Here is an 8,801-nt window from a genome sequence, read left to right on the forward strand (position 1 = left end):
ACATGTTGATTGCTGTGGATTTGAATCCAATGTTTTGTGTTGATGAATGGATGTTTGTGATTGGATTTTTTTTCCTGGATGAGATTTGTAAGAATTTGTGATTTCAAACCTACGGAGGGGGTGGGGCTGGCGGGAAAATTATTTTTGGGCGCCATGAGTATTTTCGCAAGCGGGCTACTGTAGCACCTGCAGTGCCTGAGAAGATGGCAACGGCTGCCTGTGCTTTGGTCCGCCTATAAAAATTGAGGATTTTTACCGTCGTTTAGATGCAGGTGGAAGGTTTATCCGCCTGCAAAAATGTATTTTGACCACCTGCAAAAACGTCTTTTCTAGTAGTGCATGCTATCAGTTTGCTCCGTAACTTGTGTACTTTGTAGTACTATAGTTCTCGCTCCATGGTATTGGCCTTGTCTACACTAGTGTTCACCATCATTAGCCCATCCAAAGCCCAATCAATCCATCTTTGGCTCTTGCTCTCTTGTTCTGTCCGTATGCTTAGAAAGAACTACACTAATAATATTGTTTTGTTGCCTAGTGGAATGAGATTGCAAATTAAACTTGCATTATTTGGATGGACTTTAAGTTTGTGGTTATCAGTGTGTTACTATAATATCTACATAAGTAATAGTGGCAATCGCTATTGCTGTACCAGGTTGGCGATGGGTGGTAGTAGTGATGTGGTGGTGGTGGTGATTGTAGGTAATGGTAGGTTCTCGTAGTAATGGTGGCATTGGTAGTATTCGTTTGTCCTCATAGTAGTCACCACTAGGAAAATCGTTTTCCCAGGCGGTTCCAGGCGAGGGAAAGGACCGCCTGTACGCAAAGGCTTGTAAAAATAGATGATTTTTCCAGCGAAAATCATTTTTGCAGGTGGCATCTCCATCTTCAAATGAGGTAGATCCACCCGCCTATGAAAATAATTTCAACGAACAAAAACAAATACACCGCCACCACCCCTACCCGTCGGCACTACCGCCGGCCTCCCCCTCCAACCAACGGCTTTCCTCCTCCGTTTGCCAGCGCTGACCAAGGGGAGTGCCGCCTCCTGCTGGCTCTTCTCTTCCCTCCAAATCTGGGAGGGGAGGGGCCAGCCCAGTCTGCAGTGGCCGTCGCCATCGGCTTCTCCTCCGCCTCACCTACACCGCCAGATGACGGATCCGGGAGGAAGGGAGGGAGGATTGGAGCACCGCTGCCACCTCCCTCCTTTTTGCCAACCTAATACTGGCCCCCCTCGTCTCTGCCGTCGTCAGGCCGGGAGAAGGAGGAGCCGAGCCATCGCCTCATCACCTCCTCATCGTGGCCGACGCCTCCCCTCCTCGTCGCTGATCCACACCATCGCCTAGAGAGGGAGGAGCCAGGCCGCCGCCTCCCCTCCCCTCCCCGAGACCGGCATGTGGCGGATCCGCGCACCCGTGGCGAGCTGGCGGTGGATCAAGGCGGCGTTGTCGTCGTCATCGCTGCCGGTGGCGGGACCCAGGCGTTGGCGCCGTTGTCGTCGTGGCAGTCGTCGTTTGACCTCCTCAGAACCGCCGATGCGCATCGGCTAGGGGTGAGAGAGAGAGAGAGGGGGGGGGAGGGAAATGAGTAGTGGAGAGGATAAGGATGGTGGAGGAGAAGATAAGGATGTGACATAGATATTTTTATTACGAGCATGATTTTTACAGGCGGACCACATAAAGTTCCGCCTGTGAAAATCAAAATTTTCTAGGCGGACCCCTTAAGAGGTCCGCATACAAATTTTTGTAGGTGGGGTTAAATCTAGAGACTCTTTAGCTATTTTCGCAAACGATTATAAGAGAGGTTTTTTTTTTGTCCACATGGAAAAATAAAAGGCCAACATCGGTAAAAATCGTTTTTCTAGTAGTGAGTTGTGGTAACAGTAGCCGTAAAAGTAATAATATTATCTATTATTAGTTTTAAAATATAATAACTTCTCCACCTATTTTCTCATCTTAAGTAATCCCAATCATATATTATTTAATTTCTCAACTTACATTTTTTCATTTTAATCAATCACAATCATTCCCTATTTAATTTCAGATACTTCAATTTGTAATCATCGTATAAAAATTTATAAATCCATGTTATATTTCAGCACAAATGACATATTTTATTCGGCAATACATTACACAAATTACACACTACACAATATTCTTTGCTATAGCATGTAGGGGGGTCGCCATAGACAGTGTTAGTCCAAACTTTTCTGCCATGTCTACGCCACCGTTCTTCTTCACTACTTCAGGCAGTGTCCACTGAAACTGATGAACTAGCGAGCCAAGCATAAGATGCAGCATTCTATTTGCTACCGGATATCCGAGGCAGAAACGTCGTCCGGCACTGAATGGAACAAGCTCCATGTTGGTACTACCTGATGACAAACTGATCTCCTTTTGTAGGAATCTCTCTGGTATGAACTTGTCTGGTTCAATCCAAACCTCTGAATTCTGATGAATTGCCCATGTATTTACTACCACAGTGGTTTCTTTGGGGATTTTATACCCTTGTATTTCAACTGGGACGGCTGCTTTGTACATTAGCAGTGGTATGGCTGGATGTAGCCTATGTGTTTCCTTGATGACTGCTTGAAGATAGGGAAGTTGGTTGATGTCTTCTTCATCTATATAAGTTTTTGAGCCTATGACCTTTTTGAGCTCTTCTTGCAATTTTCTCATAGTTTGAGGATTCTGCTGTAGCTCGGCCATTGCCCACTCTATTACAGCTGAGCTTGTTTCACTGCCCGCCGTTAGTAAATCCTGAAATTGGTTAAGCAATGTAAGTAATTTTGATCATAAACCGAATATCTTAACATATTGTGCACAATTACTTCGAGATAGATGTCACCCATGGCGTTCTCACTTTTTTTCCATTACAACTGAAGAAAAACTAGTATTGTTACATGTATACTTCTATCATAAGAATTAATATATCATCGTGTGCCTACTAACAAATATCTAAAGAGATTAGCAGATATTATAAATAATGCAAATTTTGCTAAAAGGCATCATGATTTCGTAGTTTTAGCTCCTGAACACAACAAAAGTCAATCTTTAGAGAATACACTTTCAAAGTATGGTTATTTGCTACTGAATACCACATTGATCAAAATATTCATTTTCGATTGAATAGAAGAGAAAAACGGTGCAAAAGGCAAATATGCCACTGGCCTTGGTCATTTAGCTAGTATATTTGTCCTTTCACACTATTTATCTCTTTTTTATTAAATAAAAATAAATATTTTAATCAACACGATGTCCAGTAGTAAATAACCATGCATACTTTAAAAGTACGTTCCCAAAGATCAGCTCTTACCGTATGTAGAAGCAAAAACTGCTTAGCAGCCGTGATGCCCTCCCATAAAATTTGCCTTTAAATAAATATGTAAATATATATCCCCAACAAACTTGTAGGAGTATTGAAAACACATCCACGTGCAATAGACCAACCCAGAGAAAATATTTAAAGCTTGACAAAAACCTAGGCAGACGATTATAGAAATCACCTTGCGCATGAAATATAGTTTGTTTTAAAGTGTTTTCGCTCTTCCAATCTTTTTTTTCATGACCTAAATAGTTATAAAAAAATTAGAAAATAGCTTTGTTAGAGATAACGTACTCTAGTGAGCCGGGGTCACAGGCTTCCGTCCACACATTATGTTTTAGTGACTACGAAGCGACAAACTGTCATGTAGAAGAGCCATGATTAATTAATATTGATGTCTTCTAACATCACGTTGTTTATAGCTCAGTAGCAATTTTTGCCTCTTTCTAGAACATATGTGCAGTGAGAAAAGTTACTTTTGTGCGTGGTTTTTCTGTTCTGATCAAAGGGTGATGAATTATCCAACCTTTTATAATATGTTAAGAAAGGATTAACTATTATAAAGGTGTAAAGTCATTGGAAAAACATCACTAAAAACATGTACTCCCGTTTTAAAATAGATGACGCCGTTACCCTTTTATACGACGTTTAACCATTCGTTTTATTAAAAGCTAAATAAATATTATTTATTTTATTCTAACATGCATGTTTTGTTATATATTAAAAGAAATTTATATATGATTTATACTTTGGCATATTTGTACTAAAATTTTAAAATATGACATACAGTCAAAAGATAATTACAAGTAAACTGTATAATCTAATAAAAACGTACATATATATATATATATAGAGAGAGAGAGAGAGAGGATATAGGCCCCGTTTAGTTCCCTAAATTTTTTTTCCAAAAAACATCACATCAAATCTTTAGACACATGCATGAAGCATTAAATATAGATAAATGAAAAAACTAATTGCATAGTTAAGAGGGAAATCGCGAGATGAATCTTTTGAGCCTAATTAGTCCATGATTAGCCATAAATGCTACAATAGTAACCCACATGTGCTAATGACGGATTAATTAGGCTCAAAAGATTCGTCTCAAGGTTTCCAGGCGAGTTATGAAATTATTTTTTTCATTCGTATCCGAAAAACCCTTCCGACATCCGATTAAACATCTGATGTGACACAAAAATTTTCTTTTCGTGAACTAAATAGGCCCATACTCCATATATATACTTACGGCCAAAAATGCTCTTATCACACCCCGGTTGATGGTGAGGCTGTCGTCACTCTGCTCCTGTTTCTCCGATATGTCCAGCATCACATCAAGCAGGTCCTTCTCCTTCTCCCCGAGCGCACCGGCTGTTTCCCGGCCACGCATCCGCCGTTCGACATGGCCGTCGATCAGCTGGTACATCCACGTGATGTGCCTCGCCGTCCTTCGCCGAAGGCCCTGCAGATCGGCCATGGCCACCACCGGGAAGAACTCCGACACGTTGGGCGTCAGCGTCAGCAGCGCGAACTCCCGCGCCGCGTCGCGGAACCGGCACGACGTCGCGGCGTCGATGCCCACCGAGAACAGCGACCCGAACAGCAGGTTCGCCATGGCCGCGAACGCCGCCCTCCCGACGTCGACCACCGCCGTGCCTGTGCCTCCGCCGGACGCCGCAGCCAGCTCCGACACGTGGCGGAGGAGGCCGCGCACGGCGTCCCGGCGCAGCGGGCGCTGCTTCTCGACCCGCCGCGGCGAGAACAGCTGCTCGGCGCCGAGCCGGCGCAGCGCGCGCCACCGGTGGTGGCGCGTCGGTAACGCGAAGATGGAGTTGGTCTCGTGCCCGTCGGTGCGCCACGCGTCCGGCGTGCCGCGGTCGGTGATGCTGGCGCCGTGCCTGTGCAGGACCTCGCGCGCCGTGGCCGGCGAGGAGGCCACGACGGCGAGCGTGGTGCCCAGGCGGAGCGTCACCAGCGGGCCGTACCGCTGTGCGACGCGCGACAACGAGCGGTGCGGGAGCTCACCGGCGACGTCGAGGAGGTTGCCGATGACCGGAAGCGGCCTCGGGCCCGGTGGGAGAGGGCGGCGAGCGTCTGAGAGAAGCTGGAATACATGGGAGCAGAGCAGCAAGAGTGCAAGTGAACAGATGCATCCGATGAAGATGGCCATTGATTTTGGAACACTGGACTTTTGGAACACTGCCGATCTCTATATGGAAATATAAAGCATTCCCTCTTGAAGGGTGTGCGTTTTCTGATTTGATGTGAGGTGACACCGTGACAGAAATTAACAGGACCAAAAGTACAAATATAAAGCATTCCCTGTTGAAGGGTGTGCGTTTACACTTGGCTAGCAGTTTCAAAGGTACAATAATTACATAACTGAACACTTCCGCTTGAGTCGTACTAGGCTTTCATTGGCCAGTTTTGATGAAGGAGATACTCTAGCAGCCATTCAAGAAATATCCTAAGCATTGGTTCATCCATTGCTTTACATTATGTCCTTGTATGGTAATACATGGATTTCTTTTCCAGCTGCTAGTTGATAATAACCTTCATTCAACAAAAAAAAAAATCCCTCCTTACCCCCTCACTGTCTTGCAGATTTTGGACTCTCCGATCTATTCTAAGATTCATGTCTCAACACCTTACCTCCCGCTCTGATGATGATCTAGATGTCCAACGGCTGACGGCGACGGTGTAGGGAAGAAGAAGAGGATACTGAGGTTAAGGGTTTGGGTGTTTGAACGAATCAAAACAATCCAATTAATGGCGTAATATTCCCTAAATTTTAGAGGGAATTTTCTATTAAATGTAGAGTAGGCAGCCTTTTTCTTTTTTCATATACCTTCTTTTCCTCTGCTGATTTTGTATAATGTGTTTTCATTTCTAGCTATATTCAAAAGCCATGAGTTACACTTCTGATACCAAGACAACGCCATAATTGGTTGATGTAGCAATTTCAAATTAGATTTGGAGATAGGAGGAGAAACAAATAGCAGAAGAATCTATAGAGTTCATTTGGAACAGACGAAGAGGAACGATATACCCCCTCCATTTCTAAATGTTTGACACCGTTAACTTTTTAGCACATATTTGACCGTTTATCTTATTCAATTTTGTGAAATATGTAAAACTATATGTATACATGAAAGTATATTTAACAATGAATAAAATAATAAAATAATAAGAAAAGAATTAATAATTACTTATTTTTTTAATAAGACGAATGGTCAAACATGTTTAAAAAAGTTAACGGCGACAAATATTTAGAAACGGAGGGAGTATTAAAAAAGAGAAACTTCCTCATGTATATACACCAGAGTTTGGTTTAATTCCTTCTACATCCATGAGTAGCAAACCGTCTTGGCCTCTCGGTTTCTGTGATGAACTGATAATGCACGTGATTACCTGTTAGCTAGGACTGTTCATCATTTAGTTAATTTTGTACAGTTTGTGCTAAACAGAAGAATTCATGTGACATACTGTTACTTGGTATTACGAGAAATGAATAATGGATTGTTCTCATTACTTAGCTCTAGGACTTTTGCTCCAGATAGTACTGGTTCTTCTGCATATGGTTTTTTCCACTTTAATTTGCAAGAAGTTTTGGAAGCGGCCTGTGCCTTAAAAAAAACTTATTTGTTTAATTGCTTGGAGATTTATGAATGTTGGGAACTTTTTTTTAGCAAAGGGCAAACCTTCATTTTCATTAATAGAAAGGAAAAAGTACGAATTACCCCCCTGAACTATCGCAGTTGTCCGAATTACCCCTCTAAATCATAAAAACGGGCATTCTTCACCCCCAACTATGTAAACCGGACAAATTACCCCCCTCGACCTAATCCGCAGTGGTTTTGGTCTACGTGGCGTACGCGTGGCGGTCCAGTCAACATTTTATTTATTAAAAAATATAGGGCCCACATGTCATCACTCATATTCCACTTTTCCTCTCTCTTCTCTCTCTCACTCTTCCTCTCTCTCTTCTTTCACTCTTTGTCTCACACGCGCACGGCAGCAGAGGAGGCGGCGAGCGGGGGATGGGGCGGCGGGGTGCGGCGGAGGAGGTGAGGCGGCAGCGGCGGGGTGCGGCGGAGGAGTCGAGGTGGCAGCGGCGGCGAGGCGGTTGGCGGGGCGCGACGGACGACGGCGCGTGACACGGGCAGGGCTCGAGGGGAGATGGCGACGGCGCGCGGGCGGCGGGGTTGAGATGCCACGGACCGGGTGCCGGCGGTGGTACTCGCCATCGCAGCCGACGATACGGCGGGACCTCTTGGCAGCGATGGCGTGGCCCGAGTAGGAGGCGAGGCTGCGGGCGGCGGGGTTGACCGGCTCGGGTGCGTCGTCGTCGGTAGTCGCGTAGCTCCGTGCGCCCGCGCCGTCGCGTAGTTGTTGAGCTCCGCTAGCCGCCGCGACTCGGCCACCGCTCCTGTCGCCACGAACAGGTTGTGCAGCCGCCGCGACGAGCTCCCGCCGTGGAGGGCCGGCACCGCTCGTGCCAGCTGCTACTCCGCACGGCGCGCCGGAGAAGGCGACGATGGCGAGGCGATCGGATCACATCCTGCTCCGAGCTCCGTCCGAGAGGGAGGAGGGAAGCCGCGCCGAGCTCCGTCCGCCCACCCGCACGCCACCGAGAGGGAGGGGGGAAGCCGCGCCGAGCTCCCCATCTCCCGCCGCCGCTGCCTCCGCATCACGCGCCGCCGCCGCCACCACCGCCACTCTCCATCCCCCGCCACCGCCGCCTCCACTTCACGCGCCGCTGCCGCCACTCGTGTCCCCCACCACCGCCGACCCGTGAGATGGGGCTGCGAGAGAGAGAGGAAGAGAGAGAAGTGAGAGAGTGAGAGAGAGTAGTGTATGACAGGTGGGTCCCACAATTTTTTTTATAAATAGAATGCTGACTGGACTGCCACGTGTACACCACGTAGACCAAAACCACCGTGGATTTGGTCGAGGGGGGTAATTCATCCGGTATTCATAGTTGGGGGTGAAGAATGTCCAATTTTGTCCGATTTTGTAATAGGCTGAGGCAGTTTTTTTTTTTTTGTCTCGTGTAAGGTCTATTGTGTTTGTTGTAAGGGTTCTTATCCACTCCTTTCTTCTCCTTAATATACACTACTAAGTAACTCATTTTCCCGGGCGGGCATATCTATTTTTCCATGCGGTCATTTGGCCCACCTGCACACCGTTGTCTGCGAAAATTAGTATTTTCACGTGTGGGCAGGAGGACCACACGGAATAATCATATTATACCACCCGCACGGAATCGAAAAAACCAAAAATTTAAAAAAATTGCCGCCCGCCCGCCGGCCCACAAGCGAACCGGCCGCCGCAACTCATCGTCGACATCGTCGCGCCGCCGCGACCAGCCAGGCCGCCCCGGTCGCCTCCTTTACCAGCCACGGCCCCTCGGTAGCCGTCGTGACCAGCCACGGCCACCCGATCGCGTCGCCGTTGAGCCCACCCGCCGCCGCCCCTCACCGCCG

The 8,801-nt window shown here is 46.7% G+C and overlaps 1 protein-coding gene across 1 annotated transcript; it reads right to left on the reverse strand.

The window, feature by feature from the left end:
• Positions 1–2,041: 2,041 nt before the first annotated feature.
• LOC112937474 (carnosic acid synthase-like) lies at positions 2,042–5,506 on the reverse strand. The gene is made up of 2 exons (XM_026022249.2): positions 4,565–5,506; positions 2,042–2,756 (listed from the first exon to the last, which is right to left on the reverse strand). The coding sequence occupies exons 1-2, from the start codon at positions 5,483–5,485 to the stop codon at positions 2,142–2,144; spliced, it is 1,536 nt and encodes a 511-aa protein (XP_025878034.2). The 5' UTR covers positions 5,486–5,506; the 3' UTR covers positions 2,042–2,141.
• Positions 5,507–8,801: the final 3,295 nt, after the last annotated feature.

This window comes from Oryza sativa, chromosome 12 (assembly GCF_034140825.1).
Source record: "Oryza sativa Japonica Group chromosome 12, ASM3414082v1".
Classification (NCBI taxonomy): Eukaryota; Viridiplantae; Streptophyta; class Magnoliopsida; order Poales; family Poaceae; genus Oryza; species Oryza sativa.

What these genes read in the sequence shown, in the direction of transcription:
- LOC112937474 (XM_026022249.2), bottom strand. Translation starts at nt 5,485, where the DNA reads ATGGCCATCTTCATCGGATGCATCTGTTCACTTGCACTCTTGCTGCTC. An exon ending in TGATAAGAGCATTTTTGGCC is followed by an intron (nt 2,757 to 4,564) that starts GTAAGTATATAT and finishes AACCAATTTCAG; the next exon opens with GATTTACTAACGGCGGGCAG.